Source organism: Hemitrygon akajei, chromosome 7 (assembly GCF_048418815.1).
Source record: "Hemitrygon akajei chromosome 7, sHemAka1.3, whole genome shotgun sequence".
Classification (NCBI taxonomy): Eukaryota; Metazoa; Chordata; class Chondrichthyes; order Myliobatiformes; family Dasyatidae; genus Hemitrygon; species Hemitrygon akajei.
The window spans coordinates 60,097,245-60,115,337 of record NC_133130.1 but is presented as its reverse complement, the minus strand read 5'-3'; the positions used below and the strand labels follow the sequence as shown (position 1 = coordinate 60,115,337).

General features: G+C 39.4%; 1 protein-coding gene across 1 annotated transcript in view; it reads right to left on the bottom strand.

The window, feature by feature from the left end:
- The window catches only part of sptbn1 (spectrin, beta, non-erythrocytic 1), a 263,697-nt gene that overhangs the window by 165,450 nt on the left and 80,154 nt on the right, over positions 1 to 18,093 (bottom strand). The window contains exon 3 of the mRNA XM_073050973.1: positions 9,807 to 10,000. Coding sequence (XP_072907074.1) covers positions 9,807 to 9,951 — 145 coding nt within the window. The 5' untranslated portion in view covers positions 9,952 to 10,000. The remainder of the gene's footprint in view (positions 1 to 9,806; positions 10,001 to 18,093) is intronic.

Here is an 18,093-nt window from a genome sequence, read left to right as displayed (position 1 = left end):
CTTATACAGAAAGACATGTATACAGTAGATCTTCTCAGATGTTGACACCTAGGAACTTGAAGCTGCTCATCACCCTTCCCAGTACTGCACCTTCCCTCACTGCCCCACCCCCAACGAGGAGTGATGCATGTTCTTCCAACTTTCCCTTCCACAAACTATTCCACAGACAAGTTGGGATGGGGTGGGGGAGGGTTTGTTCCTATCCTGTGTAACTCCATGAATCTAGTTTGTTACCAGCATTTCTCAACTTCAAGTAAAAGTACTTCCTTACAGAATAAGTAATTGTGGTCTTCTATTATGTGTTAAACTTCCTCATTACAAATTCAAATGATACTATCCTCTTTTACAGGGTGCAATTGCAGACATTTCACAATGTTAGTGTTTCTCTGAACAAATAGAAAAAGTCTCCACCAGTCTGACTAGTGTCCTTAAAAAGAGCATTTAGATCACTACCAAAATGCCCTTTCAGGAAAAAGCCTTCATCAAATGCAAAACTGATGCTCCTATTCCCTTGATAGGAAAACAATTTTCAGCCACTCGAACCTCATTATCTTGCCTCATTCATACCTTTTTGTACTTTGAATTAAGTATTGGATCACTGAGTTGACGATAAGGAAGATTTTCTTCCGGCAAGATATCTGGGGATAACCAACAGACAACTGCAGCCTGACTCTATGACATAAATGAGACTAGAGATCGGTCCTGGGTGGGCCTTATGCCTCCAGGATCAATGCAGACATGCATGCCACTTTCCACAAGTCACATTTACACATTTTAATTGAAACACAATATTTCTTTAACACCCATTTAGCTGAAGAAAGGCATCAGGAAAGAAAACAGGTATTGAACAACCCAAGTAATCTAAATGAAAATATTCTACTGTGGTGCAATAAATCAATACCAGGTGAGCTAAAATGGCTTCTAATGAGATGGCTATCAATTGAGCAAAAAGATTATTATTCCACGCTTTCCATAGACACATCTGGTAAAAATATTGCAATTACTAACAGCGCAAGCAATAGACTGTATAGTCTATACAACAAGGTCAATTTTAGCAAAAGAACATTTTAACAAGATAGTCTGGGAAGCCAAGTGCTGAAAGGATTTATTTAATGCCTGGTCAATTTGAATTTAATTGTTAACTAGTTTCCTGTAATACTTGATATATTAAACAGAAACTTCCAGTTGCAGGTAAGTTGAGTGCAGGACTTAAAAACATTGTTTAGCTATCCACAGGGCAAGCAAAGTGGTACAATAGTAATAACACAGGCATGTACTAACACATGTACTGGGACATTTTAGTAAATTGAATATAAGAAAGGAATTTTGTTTGTCTGGGGGGGGAAAAAAATCACAGCCCAAGCAAACACAAACAAAATAAAATCTGCACCTAACCCCTTGGCCTATATCTTGTCATAGTCATATAGAAAAGTACCTACACAAACTTCTCTCAAGCGTTGAAATCAAGCTCGCATGCACCACTTACGTTAGCAGCTCATTCCATATTCTCATGACCCTCTAAATGAAGAAGTTTCCCCTTATGTTCCCCATAAGTTTTTCACCTTCCACCCTTAACCCATGATCTCCAGCTGCAGTCCCACCCAACCTCAGTGGAAAAAGCCTGCTTGCTTTTACACTGACTCACGCCTCATAATTTTATATATCTCCATCACTTCTCCTCTCAATCTTCTGTGCTCCAAGGAATGATGCCCAAACCTATTCAATCTTTCCTTATAACTCAGGTCCTCCAGACCCAGCAACATCCTTGTAAACTTTCTCTGTACCCTTTCAACCTTATTTACAAACGTTGTACATCCTGTACCTGAGTGACCAAAACTGCACACAATACTCCAAATTAGGCCTCACCAACATCTTATACAACTTCATCATAACATCCCATCTCCTGTACTCAATACATTGATTTATGAAGGCCAATGTGTCAAAAGCTTTCAGCAAACTGTGATGCGTCTTTCAATGAATTATGGACCTGTATTCCCAGATCCCCTCGTTCTAAAGCACTCCTAAGTGCCCTACCACTAAGAGCTACCCTGAATGGCTCTACTAAAGTGCAACACCCCACACTTGTTGGCATTAAATTCCAGCTGCCATTTTTCAGCCCCTTTTTCCAGCTGATCCAGAATCCCTCTGTAAGCCATAACAGTATTCCTCACTCTCTACTACACCCCCAATCTTGGGATTGCCGCAAATTTGCTGATCCAGTTCACCACTATCATCCAGATTATTGATATAGATGACAAACAATTAGCTTCCCCTATAATCAGTTAACTTGACATTAGGATTGCTTTTCATACTCTTGAGATACTGCTGGAGCTTGATCTGTGTCTTCAACAGGCCCCAATCACCCGAGCTGATGTCTTACTTGCTGTATATCGGAAAACAACATCAAATTCCAAGCCGTGTACAAGCAGTGGTATCATAACATGTAAGCTGTTCTGCTTAAGATTAAATTCACATGTCATGGTTTGAAATACCCTTCATGTGCACCTCTTTTTTGAAGAGCAGATTGAGTGCAGATTTTTCTTCCCTGAGCTTTACCAAAGCTGTGCATGTACACAAGTAGACAGGTTTGCATGAGTAACAGTCATGCTCAACTGAAGTTGCACTGAGCTAGAACAAGCAGATGTGAGGAAATGAGAAACTGAACAAGCAAAAGAAGCTGCCAGAATAGAAAAGGGAAACCCTTCTACATTTTGCTTAACTGACTATTAACCAATCCTACATTTCACAATTGCACCTGTAAGTCAATTTCCCTCAGAGCATTTTTACAGTAATATAGTTGAAAACAGGCAAGCAAGAGTTTTGATTAACTTTTAGTTGGGTATAACTCTTGGGGGCTCAGCATGTAGCAATTCTGGTACAGCTCACCATAGACATTGAGTCCATTGCCTCAGAACCAACAAGTATAGAAACATACACAACTTTAATCTTACAAATTTACTCAAAGACTTTGACTGCTTCATGGGTCCCATGAACCAGGATTTGATGGCTTTAATACCAGATGCAACTTAAACCAATTCTGCAGATGATAAGTTTATACTGCAGCAGTAGAACTAGGAACTCAAACCGAGCATGAACCTTTTGATCTATAGGCAGCAGCGATCCCTATCCTCCTGTACATATTACAGACCTAGACTGAGTTATATCAAAGAATGTATAAATTATACATCCTTAAGTTTGGTTTGTTTACAGGTAGCCACAAAGCAAGAAACCTGAAAGAACCCAATTAAAGTAAAAAAAATAAAAAAGACCAACACCTGATGTGCAAGAGAAAGGGGGGGAAATACCAAAAATCATGCAAACAATTGAACCGAACAACAAAATTCTGAACCAGATTGAATCCTCAGATCCAAACCCTGAAGCAGCCTGGAGTAGGCCCAAAGCCTCGCTTATCAGTTCCTCATATTAGTGGACACGGATACACAAAATGCTACAAATCCCGGCATGATAAGTCAACCAAAGTCTATGTCTTCACTCAGGCCAACATCCCAGCATCAAAGCTCAAATGACAGTTCACCGGCCTGACTCACAAAACCGGCATTTGCTCCATGCTTCCTAGCAAGAAGAAATTACTCTGTGGTCAGAGGAAATTATTCAATGAGGTCCTCAAAGCAACCTTGACTATGTATTAAATCTTAAACATAAAAGATTCTGCAGATGCTGGAAATCTTCAGCAATACATAAAATGCTGGTGGAACTTAGCAAATCAGGCAGCATCTATGGAGGGGAACAGGAGTCCTTGGGATACAACCGCACAAAATGGAAGCAGAGTGTTTGAGATGCCATTGAGAACCTCAAGTCACTTTGTTGAGATTACAGAGAAATCCAGTTGAAAAAGATGCAAGAAGCACACCCACCCCACCTGCCCAGCAGTACCAAAGTCTATAGGTCCACAATGGCCTAATCATTCATTTCAGAACCTACAGAAGTGAAAAGGAACCAAGCCATCTGTGACATATATCCTTCCTACTCACTACACACTTGACCTACTAAACATTTAACCTTGATTGCTAGTAGTAACTGCAGGTACTCTGCCCTGTCCAAACAAATGTGTGTCAATGCAAAAGAGTTAATATAGTTAAAATGCTAGTGATTTAGATCTGTGAAAAGTCTTTAGTACTAATTTTCTTACATAAAATAGAGCACAGTATGGCCAGTACTGTGCTATATAAGCATACATCACAATCTAACACTTCCCTTCTACACAGTCCATAACCCTCTATTTTTCTTATATCTGTGTGCCTACCCAAGAGTGTTTTAAATTTCCCTATTGTATCAGCCTCTAACATAATCTCCAACAGTACATTCCAGGCACCTGACACACTTTATATATAAAAAAAACCTTCCTCTGACATCTCTCCTAACCTTTCCACCACTCACTTTAAAACAAATGTCCTCTAGCATTGGCCACTGCTACCCTGGAGAATGGTGCTGGTTGTCCACTCTACTCATGTTTTATCACTCCTTATTCTGGACGTCTTATCAGCTGAAAATAATCTACTTTTAAATAGAATTCCAAGTTCCCTTTGTATCCATATTCCTTGCTTCAGGCAGCACTCAACTGAGACATCAACAATGTTCAACGTGGGAATATATAGGAAGAACTAAACTGGCATGGTGGAACTAAAGTTCATAGGCATAAGCTGTAGCAGTAAATCTCAGGATTGGTACCTTCTGGTTGGTGTGTTCAGTTTGCTGGAGAGAGGGGCACTACCATTCCCCCTAACTTTGTGTTCAGGTGACCATATTTTCCAGCTTTCTTTCATGCAGTCCTCGTCTTTGGCATATGCAGACAAAATTATCTTTTAAGTGGCACCTCAAGCAGGTGCTATTTGTATATGCATTGAGCAATTTTTTTTTAGCCTTTTCACTTTTACTGAGCACGTGTCCTGCCTTCTATTTTAGGAGATGAAGAAGCCAGCTGGTATCCATAAAACCCCTGTTCTTTCACATTGCATTTATTCAGACTTGGCACACGAACCCCAACTTTGAAACGTGTACCCAGACACAAATGGCACACACTGGTCTGGAAAGATCAGCATGCAATTATTACAGTCATTGCATCACATTTTCCTTTGCTTACTCCTTGCCTGAGTGAAGGTAAGTTTTTCCAAGTGGAAGGTGGTTTAGTCATTGACTGAACTTGCCAAATTTCTTCAGGGAAACACTTTGGGTCTCCGAGTTTATTATTGTTATAATAATAATAATAATAATAATAATAATAATAATAATAATAATAATAATAATAATAATAATAACAATAAATAAAAGGAAGCCCACACAAATCAAAAGCAATCCTTGAAAGAATATTTCTCTTTTGGCATTATTTCCTTCCTTTTTGTCTCTTTACAAACACATATTGATCCCTATTCTTCTTATGTGTTTTTTCAGCATAAGTAAATAATTCAGTTCCCAAACTGTCTGGTACTGGACCCAACTATTTCCTAAATCTTTGATGAACTACTTAGCACTGAAAGAGTTACTGGCAAATTAAAGAATACACCTGCATTTACAAGGAATTGTATTACATTCTTGGGCAGCTACACAGCACTTCATTCAATTGTTTTCAATTGATTTACCAGGAAATACAGCAATAAAAAAGAGGCAGAATGCTATCTGCAACACATACAAAATGCTGGAGGAACTCAGTAGGTCAGGTAGCATCTATGGAAATGAATAAATAGTCGATGTATCACGCCAAGACCTTTTTTCAGGACTAGATGACAGATTAAGAGGGGAAGGAGAACAAGCTACCTGGTGAAGCCAGGGGGATTGGGGGAGGTGATAGGTGAAAGAGATAAAGGACTGAAGAAGAAGGAATCTGATAGGACAAGAGAGTGGACCATGAGAGAATGGTAGGGAGAAGGAGCTCTGGAGGGAGGTGATAGACAGCTGAGGAGAAGAGGCAAAAGAGGCCAGAGTGGGGAATTGAAGAAGAGAGCAGTACTCAGTTTTCTTTTGATGGCATTGATGGAGAGAGAAGCAGAAACAAGAATGCACAAACAAATTCTCGTACACTGAAACACCAAATCTTGAAATGACTTTTTGTGCTATAAGTATTCTGGCTGTGTCAGAAACTAAGTTTGCTAAAATTTTATCATTTAGGGGATATTATCTCAGAAATACCAGATCATGTTAGGTTGCAGCAGAAGACAAGTGGCCAAAATTATTGGCGGGGGGGAGGGCGCGTGCACACACACACACACACACACACACACACACACACAATCAGGTGTGCACAAGAAATTGGTGGGTACACGCAATGAAATCAAGCAATACTCTTCTGACATTATATGTATGTTAAACACTCAGATGCATGCTTCATTCACTTTGGTCTAGTTGTCGATGTCGTCAGTCACAAATCTTCCTCTGACATAGCACCCGAATATCTGACTTCCTTCTGCACCTTCCGAGGCGATCTTTTTGTTAATATCTGACTCAATGTGTAATTTTCTGCACTTACTCTGATCTCTGCACTTTGCAATACCACAAGGAAGTCTATGTTGTCTCCAATGCCTTCCTTGTGGCCTATTTAGTAGATTACCAAACAACTTTCAACAGCCAAAAGTCATGAGCTACATTCAGCTGCAAATTTGACCAGATGTCACAATTTGCATGTCCAATATTAACTAGAATCTTAAAAATCTTGAAGATACAACACCTGTTTACTTCAACTTTGAAGATCTACACGTGCAAAGCAAGGCAAGGCAGCTTCCAATTCTTAACTTCTGAAGTGAAAGTCATCTGAGTTGTAATTACAAACTTGCACCACTGAAACAGTAGGGCAGACCTCCAAGACAAAAAAAGTAGGTAGCAAGCCAACATGATAACTACTGGGATAATAATCACTCTTTGTACTTTCCAGGAGTGCCCTCAGAGCTCAGTGGTTGGGGTGGGGAAGTGATTGTGAAAGCAGGAAATGACTTATTTTTAAATTCAAAACTGTGACTTTTGGGTGCAAACCTTTCATCACATTAGTGTTCATATCTTGATTTCAGGGAACATTGGTTTGAAAAGCATTGTATATGTTAAATGATGAAAGATTGAAATACGCTGATAGAAACATAGAAAATAGGTGCAGGAGTAGGCCATTTGGCCCTTCGAGCCTGCACCGCCATTCAGTATGATCATGGCTGATCATCCAACTCAGAACCCTGTACCTGCTTTCTCTCCATACCCCCTGATCCCTTTAGCCACAAGGGCCATATCTAACTTCCTCTTAAATATAGCCAATGAACCGGCCTCAACTGTTACCTGTGGCAGAGAATTCCACAGATTCACCACTCTCTGTGTGAAGAAGTTTTTCCTCATCTCGGTCCTAAAAGGCTTCCCCTTTATCCTTAAACTGTGACCCCTCATTCTGGACTTCCCCAACATCGGAAACAATCTTTCTGCATCTAGCCTGTCCAATCCCTTTAGAATTTTATACGTTTCAATAAGATCCCCCCTCAATCTTCTAAATTCCAGTGATTTTCAGACAAATAATAGCTAATATGGAGCTACAGCAAGAAATCAAGACAAATGATGTGGTGGTCTTATTGCAAGACAATTTGAATCAAATTGTAGAGTAGAGATGGTTTGATCTAAATACATAGGGACCTGGTGGGAACTCTCTCCTGGAATACTATCGACTGGTCTGGTCCCCCAACTTCAGTAAAAGTAACCATGTAATAGCAGAAGGGCAGTGAAGATTTACCTAATACTAGCAATGGTTGGTTTGTAATCTGAGAAGAGATTAATAATGGGGATTATGCTTTCTTGAGTTTAGAAGAATGAGAGATATTTTATCAAAATGTTTAAAACTCCTATGGGGCTTGACAAAAAAAGATACAGATCATATTTTCTGCAGTTCAAGTATGTCAAATCGGTCTCAAAATAAGGGGATTAGCTATTCAGTACAACAATAAATTGATTTCTTCACTCGGGAAGGTGAATCTTCGGAATTCTCTATCAAGAGCACTCTAGCGATTCAATTGCAAAGTATATGCAAAACAGTCTGCTAGATCTTACAGCAGCACTGAGATGCAGGCTTAATTCAGGAAAGTGGTACTGATGCAGCAGATCAGCCATAATCTTACCGCTTCAAGGATCAACTTTATTTGCCACATGCATTTAACATTATTAGCAATTTCCTGTGGTGTGTTGGCCAGGACACCACATGCAACAAAATGCAACATTCAATAATTATGAAGAATTTAAAAATTTCTAAAGAGTAAATTTAGTGATTAAAATATAGATATGGAATAGAATGATAATAACTTATTTATGGAGCATTTTTCATACAGATGTAGCTCAAAGTATTTTACAAGGGAGAAAAAGTGAAAATAAAGACAAAAAGATGTCAGTTAAAAGCAAGGTTAAATAAATAGGTTTTAAGCTGGCATTTAAAAGTGTTAGCTGAATCCACATCCCTTATTGTGGTAAATATTGAACTCCATGGTCTAGGAGTGTAGTTCCAAAAACCTGACTTGCCAATTATCTTTCGTGCATAAATACATACAGTAAATATCAGCATATATACTATTCCTTACATACTTGACATAAAGGAATCTGATAGGAGAGGACAGTAGACCATGGAATAAAGGGAAGGAGGTAGGGAACCAGAAGGAAATGATGGGCAGGTCATGAAGTGGCCGAGGGGAAGAGAAGGGGTTGCAGAGCCAACAAAATGAGTGTACACAAAGATGTAGCGGAGGGGTGGGAACATTGGGAAGTGGTAAATGGAAATTGGTGACTACCATCAGGTTGGTGACTACCCAGATGGAATATGAAGTGTTGTTCCTCCAACCTGCATCTGGCTTCATTTTGGACAGACAAGTCGGCGTGGGAACGGGATGTGGAATTTACATGGACGGCCACTGGGAGATCGTGGCTGTTACAGTATATGGAGCAAATGTGTTTGACAAAACAGTATCCCAATCTGCGTTGCATCTCACCGATGTAGAGGAGACCACATCAGAGAACCAGATGCAGCAAATGACCCCAAAAGATTTGCAGGTGAAGCGCTGCCTCACCTGGAAAGATTTCCTAAGGCCCTGCATGGTGGTGAAAGAGGGGGTGTAGGGGCAGGTGCAGCACTTGTCATGGTTACAGGGATAGATGCCAAGAGCAGTCCTCTGAGGGTCGACGAGTGGATGAGGCAGTCATGGACAGAGCAATCCCTGGGGAAGGGAACGATGTGCCTGGTGGTGGGATCCCATTAGATGTAAAAATGCCTGGGCTTTCAGGAATGACATTAAGAAATAATGCAGGCACAAATGCAAGAAATTCTGCAGATGCTGGAAATCCAGAGTAACACATACAAAATGCTGGAGAAACTTAACAGGTCAGGTAGCATCTATGGAAAGGAAGCCCAAGACCCTTCAACAGGACTGGAAAAGAAGGGAGAAGAAGCCAGGTGATGGGGTCAAGGAACGAAATGGTGCTGTCCTATTGCTTTCTAATTCAGTGCAGGAAATTTCCCACGCCACTTATGGCACACTTTACACAGGCAGGGTAGATGTGGATGAAGGATGAATATTCTTAAAGGCTGTGATTTTAATTTTGATTGCTACACAGTGTGTCCTGCTAAAAAGCAATACTGCTGAATACATTCACTTAGTGTCCGAATAACCTTTGCACTTGCTCTTTTTGATAACACAGAATGAGTGTTTGATTGATTAAAACTGCTGCATAATCCAGAAGGAAGGAAATGCACAATCAAATTTGCAGAAGTTAAAATAAAATAAATTCTTTTATCTCCTATTTGATCAGGATGTTACCCTGATTAAATAGATTAATGCACATACCTGCTAAGGCCTTAATACGGGATCGCTCAAACAGCCGAGCAGAGCTGTTTTCATTATCCCATTCTTCTACATCCCAGCGGTTGTTGACATCACTGTACTGCTGCTGAATGTCAATGTTGTCGTAGTCTGTTGCTACTGCCGTCATCCTGCTGTCTTCGTTGTCTCTCTACATGAGCTGCCTTTCACAAGTGGTTCTGGACATGAAGGAAAATGGAATTTTAGAACACAACGGCAGCATCGTTTCCAATCCCTATAATGTATATATGTACAAGGATCTACGCAATTTTCTATCTTGCTCAATACCAGATCAACATTTAAGTAAGACGACCAGACTCAACAATTGTGAACTGGGTAATGGCAAGCTCCATGTGGCACAGGTGTGGATAAAATCACCAATGCAGAACATTCAGCCTGATCCAAGAACATTGTCAACAGCCAAGGAAAAGGGCACAATTCCACTGTACATATACATTTTTATTTTTTAAATCTGTTAGTAGAAATACTGAATAACAAATTAAAAAAAGGTTAGATCATTTATAAAATCAAGTGTAGACAAAATGATGATGCATTTAACGATATTTATCTAAAATATTAAAGAAATTCTGATCACCAACTACTAGGCATTTACTGAATGTCTATAACCACTATAAGAATTTGTTTTTTTTTGGATCTGCTATTGGGAAGGCCTTGTTTATAAATAAAAGGTAGTTGTTGAGATACTGATTTTTGACTAGACCAAGAATTATGCGCATGTTGATAAGAAGAATGCAAAAGTAGGCAATAAAAACACAGTGTGACAAGAAGTTAATACAAAAACATACCAGGTAGGAATTTAAGCCATTAGAATGTGTTTCACTGTTAAATAAGGTCAAAGCTATTGCACATTCTCACCGACCAAGTAACCTCTCACTCTCTTGCTTATGAAGAAACCATTGAAACCTGTTTCAATCACCCTTTCAATAAGAGTATTCCAAATAAGCATTCTCAGAGGAAAGAAAACATCTCATCACTGCCTTAAAAAGGAAGCATCTTATTTATAACCTAGACTCTGTTATTTCCGTCAAAGTGCCTCTCATTCTTCTAAACTCCAACAGATAGACGGCTAGTTTATCCAACCTTTCCTTCCAAGACAACCTACCCATTTCAGTTATTAATCTAGTAAACTTTGAACTGCTGCCAAATACATTCACATCCTTCCTAAAATGACAAGACCAACATGGAATGCTGTATTCAAGTGATCTCACCAAATGCTTTATGTAAACGGTACCATAACCTCTTCTATTTGGTTTTCCTTGCAATTAATATTTTGAAACATAGTAACATAGAAAACCTATAGCACAATACAGGCCCTTCGGCCCACAAAGCTGTGCTGAACATGTCCTTACCTGAGAAATTGCCTAAGGTTACCCATAGCCCTCTATTTTTCTGAGCTCCTCTTCATTTCCTGTTAGCAGAACAATCTTCAACCTGCACCAATATGTTAACTTCCAGAACATAAGCTTTACTTTTTCCACAGTATTACTTGATCAGCCCCATATCAAGTGGTCACTGAAAATTTATGCATAGTCCATTCTTAATGGTTCTCCTTAGTTGTTCTTCAGCAACATTACATTACTTCAAAACAACTTAAATAACTTCTAAAAATCATTTCCCTTTCATAAAACCATGCTCACTTTGCCAGGGTACTTTGAATTTGTCTACAATTTTGACAGTTCTAAGACAGACATCAAGCTAACTGGCTTGCAGTTTGTGCTTTCCATCTCATAGAATCATTTGGTTCATCTGTGCTAAACTATTTAAAGCACCCCCTCTCATCGACCTGCAATGGGACCATAGACCACCATGCCCCTACCATCCATGTACCTATCCAAACTTCTCTTAAACATTGAAATCGAGCTTGCATACAAAACTTGCACTGGCAGCTCATTCCACACTCTCACAACCCCCTAAATGGAAGTTGCCCCTCATGTTTCCTTTTAAACTTTACACCTTTCACCCTTAATTCATGACCACTATTTGTAGTCCCACCCAACCTCAATGGAAAAAGCCTGCTTGTATTTACCCCATCTATACCCCTCATAATTTTGTATACTTCTATCTAATCTCTTCTCAATCTTCTACATTCTAAGGAATAAAGTTCTAACCTATTAAATTTTTCCTCATAGCTCAGATCCTCCGAATCCAGCAACATCCTTGTAGATTTTCTCTGCCCCCTTTCAACCTTATTTACATCTTTCCTGTAGGTAGGTGACCAAAACTGCACACAATACTCCAAATCAGGCCTCACCAATGTGTTATGCAACTTCAACATAACATCTCATCTTCTGTACTCAATACTTTGATTTATGAAGGCCAATGTGTCAAAAGCTTTCTTTATGATCATATCTACCTGTGAGGCCAATTTCAACGAATTATGGAGCTGCATTTCCAGATCCCTTAGTTTTACCAGACTCATCAGTGCACTACTGTTCACGGTCTAAGATCTACCCTGGTTGGTCCTTCCGAAGTGCAACACTTTGCACTTGTCTGCATTAAATTCCATCTGCTATTTTTCACCTCATTTTTCCAGCTGATCCAGATAGCGCTGTAAGCCATGATAGCTTTCCTCACTGGCCATTACACCCCCAGTTGGTGTCATCTCCAAAATTTCTGATCCAGTTAACCATATTATCAGATTATTGATATAGATAACAAAGAGCAAAGGATCTAGCACCAATCCCTGCAGATTCCACTAGTCACAGATCTCCATTCAATTTACAACCTCATCTTGAATTCTGAGCGACTGAACCTTCTTGACCAACCTCCCATGCAGAACCTTGTCAAATGTCTTGCTAAAGACAACATCAACTGCCTTGCCATCATCAACTTTCCTGGCAGCTTCTTCAAAAAAAAATCTTTACCGTTGGTTAGTCTTGATCTACCATACACAAAGTCATGCTAACTATCCTTATTCAGTCCATGTCTATTCAATTACTCATTTATCTGGTCCCTTAGAACATCTTCCAATAACTTACCCTCTATTGATGTCAGGCTCACCGGCCTATCATTTCCCGGTTTATTTTTAAGAGCCTTTCTTAAACAGCAGGATTGCAGGATAGTAATACTGTACAGGAAATATGTGCCTGTTTTCAACCTAATGGAACCATCCCCATAGTTTGGAAATATTGTGTAATTAAAAACATCAACTTCTTTTATGAACCTATATCAGGATGCGGCGGAGGGGGGTGCATTTTAGCCTACAGCTCCAGAAATTAGTTCTGTACCACTTCCCTAATGATTATAATCCTTCCCTTTTCTAATTCCAAATTTACATCTAGGGTATAATTTTTTATTCTTCATTGTAAAGATTGATGTAACATTTCTGTTTTTTCTCCCAACTGCTTTCACTCTATTTCCCATTAATTCCATTAAGAATACCGTGAGAAGACATACATAGATATTCAAGGATACTCAAAAATCTAATAAATGACTTAATGTTCTGAGGCATACATCCTGTTATAGTAAAGGCCAAGAGGTTAATAAGAAATGGGAATGTAAAAAGGTCACCCAACCAGTTCTGTAAGAGTAATGCAATTTGTATAAATGAAACAATTTCACACAATGAAAAAGAATCCTTTCTTAAACATGAGTTTAATCTTACTCAAGTAAGAACCACAATATCTAGGGCAAATAAGCCTTGGTAAATTATCTGCAGCATAAAGGGTTTAAAGTATCTTATATTGAAATAGCGACATTACAGCCACTAAAACATGGAAAAACACTGAATCCAGTCCTCAGCATCACTGACAAAGGATCAGAAAAATAATCTTCTATTTATGGTCTTTACTATTTAAAGGGAAGAAAAAAAACTGGCAGAATAAAACCTAAAATTAAATCTGTTATCCTCCCTCTTACTCATAACTAACAGTCTAATAAATCTGTTATTAAGATGAAAATGTAAAGTCTGTGCTCGTAAGGAATTTCTGTAATCCAGAAATACATTGCAAATGCTTTCAGCCAGAATAGGATCACGTTTGACTGCTCCACTACATGTTAGTATTGTTTGGAGAATCAACACTGGTAGCTTGCAACGTTAACTGCAACCTCAATGCTGTGTCTCCGTGCCATCATCCCTATTCCCACAATTATTTTGCTCACGTTTCCCTGTACGTGTCCTCATGTTTTCTCCACTCCCACAAACCCTCATTTCCCTGATGCCTGCTGTAAGTGCTTCTTGCAATTCTCTTGTTGTTTCAGGACTCAGAGGGTAAAATAGAGCAGAACAAATGGGCTGAAAGACAGAAAAATCAAGGTTAGCAATGACAGCAAGGTTACGAGTCTCAAGGGCAAAAACGTGCAGACACTGATAAATTTGCCCATGCAGCCAAAATAGGAGAGATGGGAACTACACTTTTGATATTGTTAGAATAGACATGGCTGTAGACCCAGTTATAGACCCAAGCGAGGTACTTCGGTTCTTAAAGCAGATGATTTCAACGAAACCCTTGAGGCTATCAGAGCAACACAGTGAAGATCAACAGCTAGAAGAGTTGACTCTAAAAGCATCATCTAATGACGAACAGCCCCTACTTCAGTACAACAAAGCGATTTACCAATAAAATTTCCGCCTCCTATTTAGAGTTTCAATTGCAGCTCTTGTCATGAATGGTTCATTAAAAATCAGTGAACATGTGTATGCTTGGAATCTACCAGTCAAGCTCAATCATACAATGAGAATGTTTTTTTCCCACAAATTACATCACATTCATTATTCATTTACCTTCTGACTGCTCAATGTGCTTTCCTTTAGCCATATAATCCTCACCCTCAGCTCTTTTCCCTTCAGTAGCTAATACAGGTTGACCTTGGTTCCTTAACCTTGCCAGAGTAACTTTTTGCCAAATTAAAAGAGGTCACGCAATAATGGAAAAATGGACTGTAGCTTAAAAAGGACTATTAATTAAACAAATGTGTTTACAAAGAATGTTGCTTCTTGGTTATCCTTTTAAACGTTTCCTTCAGGCAAAGTTGTTTCAAGAGTTTTGATATCTCTCTCTCCCCCCCCCTCGTAAAATTTACGTAAAATAAGCACAAAACTACCACAAAGTGCAACGTAAATAATGGAAGTAGCATGCTTTTATCAAAATGAGTCTCACCACAGATGGCATTGGGTGCACTACACACAGTGCCATCTGGTGGCCACCCAGTAAACTCAGTCACATAATTTCATCTGAATTAAAAGAGGTGCCAAACCATCTGGAAAATCGGCCATCAACTCTACTTGTTTCTTACCCTTTTGCTTGACCTAGAAATTTATTTCATGCTGAATCCTTCATTCAGGGCTAATCATTAAGATGCCATAGAATTGGTGTTTACCTCTTCCTCCTGCTATCATTTCTCTGTGAATTTTTGCTTTAATAATTCCACCTAATTACAGAAACAAAACTTACCACGGGTTTCGTTCTCTCACAATCAGTGCCTAAGAAGTACTCACTCCCCCCTCCCTTGAAGTTTTCATGTTTTATTGTTTGACAACATTGAATCAGTGAATTTAATATGGCTTTTTTCCCCACACTTAAAGACTCTTTTGTGTCAAAGTGAAAACAGACCTCTGCAAAGTGATCCAAGTTAATTACAAATATAAAACACAAAATAATTGATTGCATAAGTATTCACCCCTTTTAATATGACACACCAAATCATTACTGGTGCAGCCGATTGGTTTTAGATGTCACATAATTATTTAAGTGGAGATCACCTGTGTGCAGTCCAGGTGTTTCAACTGATTGTAGTAAAAATACACCTGCAGCTGGAAGATCCAGTGGCCGGTGTGTCAGTATCCTGGCAGAAACTACACTATGAAGACAAAAGAACACTTCAAGCAACTCCATAAAAAGGTTATTGAACAGTGCAAGTCAGGAGATGGATACAAGAAAATTTCCAAGTCACTGAATATCCCTGATGATCCCTTAAGTCAGTCATCAAGAAATTGAAAGAATATGATACAGCTGTAAATCTCCCTAGAGCAGACCGTCCTCAAGAGTGACCATCCAAGGAGGAGACTAGTGAGGAAGGCCACTGAGAGACCTGTGACAGCGCTGGAGGAGTTACAAGCTTCAGTGGCTGAGATGGGAGAGACTGCGCATACAACTGTTGCCAGGGTGTTTCAGCAGTCACAGTTTTATGGGAGAGTGGCAAAATGAAAACCACTGTTGGAAAAAAAACCTCACATGAAATCTTGGCTAGAGTTTGCCAGAAGGCATGTGGGAGACTCTGTGAAGTCAGCTGGAAGAAGGTTCAATGGTTTGATGAAACCAAAATTGAGCTTTTTGGCCATTAGACTAAACACTATGTTTGGCATAAGAAAAACACTACACATTATCAAAACACACAATCTCTGCCTTGAAGCGTGGTGGAGGCTGCTCAGGCTGTGGAGATGCTTCACTGCAGCAGGCCCTGTGAGGGGAGATGGCAAAATGAATGCAGCAAAATATTTGGAAAACTTGATGCAGTCTGCAAGAGAACTGTGACTTGGGAAAAGGTGTTTTCCAGCAAGACAATGCTCCCAGTGTAAAGCGAAAGCTACATAGGAATGACTTAGAAGCAACAAAGTTGAGGTCAGAGTTCACCTCAATTCAATTGAGAATTTGTGGGTGGACTTTAAAAGGCCTGTTCACACATGATCCCCATGCAATCTGACAGAGCTTGAGCAGTCTTGTAAAGAAGAATGGGGAAAACTTGCAGTGCCCAGATGTGCAAAGCTGATAGAAACCTATCCACACAGACTCATGGCTGTAATTGCTGCCAAAAGTGCATTAAATAATGACTTCAAGAGAGTGAATAAATATGCAATCAATTATTGTTTTATATTTGTAATTAATTTAGATCACTTTGAACAGATCTGTTTTCACTTTGACACAAGAGTCTTTTTCTGTTGATCAGTGTCAAAAAAGCCAAATTAAATCCACTGTGATTTAATATTGTATAACAATAAAACATGAGAACTTCCAAGGGAGGTGGATACTATTAAAAGCATTGTATATAAATAACTGCCATTCCATTTTACAACAAACCAATTTGGGATAACAAATGCAATCTTTATAGTGGACAAAATGCAAACCTTCAGGAAAGGTAAGACGAAGGAACACATACCAATCCTCAGAGGTGTCAGAAGTGGAGAGAGTGAGCAATTTCAAGTTCCTGGGTGTTAATATCTTTGAGGACCTAACCTGGTCCCAACATATCGATGTAGTTATAAAGAAGATAAGACAGTCGCTATACTTCATTAGGTGTTTGAAGAGATTTGGTACGTCAACAAAAATACTCAAAAACTTCTATAGATGTACCATGGAGAATGTTCTGACAGGCTGCATCAGTGTCTGGTATGGGGGCGGGGGACTACTGCACAGGAACAAAAGAAACTGCGGAGGGTTGTAAATTCAGTCAGCTCCATCTTGGGTACCAACCTATAAAGTACCCGGGACATCTTCACGGAGCAGTATCTCAGAAAGGCATCAACCATTATTAAGGACCTCTCGCACCCAGGGCATGTCCATTTCTCACTGTTACCACCAGGTAGGAGGTACCGAAGCCTGAAGGCACACACTCAGCGATTCAGGAACAGCTTCTTTCCTGCTGCCATCAGTTTCCTAATTGGACATTGACCCTTGAACACTACCTCACTTTAACATATATTATTTCTGGGCTTTTTTTGCATGATTTTAATCTATTGAATATACATACATAGTTAATTTATTTATTTTCTTCCTCTATATCAAGTATGGCATTGAACTGTTGCTGCTAAGTTAACAAATTTCATGTCACATGCCAGTGATAATAAACCTGATTCTGATTCTGTGTCCTTAAATGACATTGTGAAAAAAGACCATCAGGAGATTGGCTATTTTGCAGCCAATGGAGCATCCAGGTCACTGTTCCAACACAAGGAACATGGCAGCAAATCTGCTCTTGGCATTCACCAACAGCAACATGAGAGTAACCATTTGATCATCTTTCACCATTGGTGAGATCTGCTTTTCTCCCGCAACTAAATGGTCGCCTGATCCTATACCATCTGCCTGGCCTCTCATGCAAACTTGTCATGGCACACATCAACTCTGGCCTTCTAGACAACCTTAACCCACTGCAATTCACCTACCATTGAAACAGATCTAAGGCAGATCTAGAGCACCTGCACAGTGAAGATGCCCAAGTTAATACTATTATTTACTGACCACATTTCTGCCTTCAACACTGTAATTCCAAACAAACTTATCGCTAAACTCCAGATCCTGTGAGCCAGTGCCAC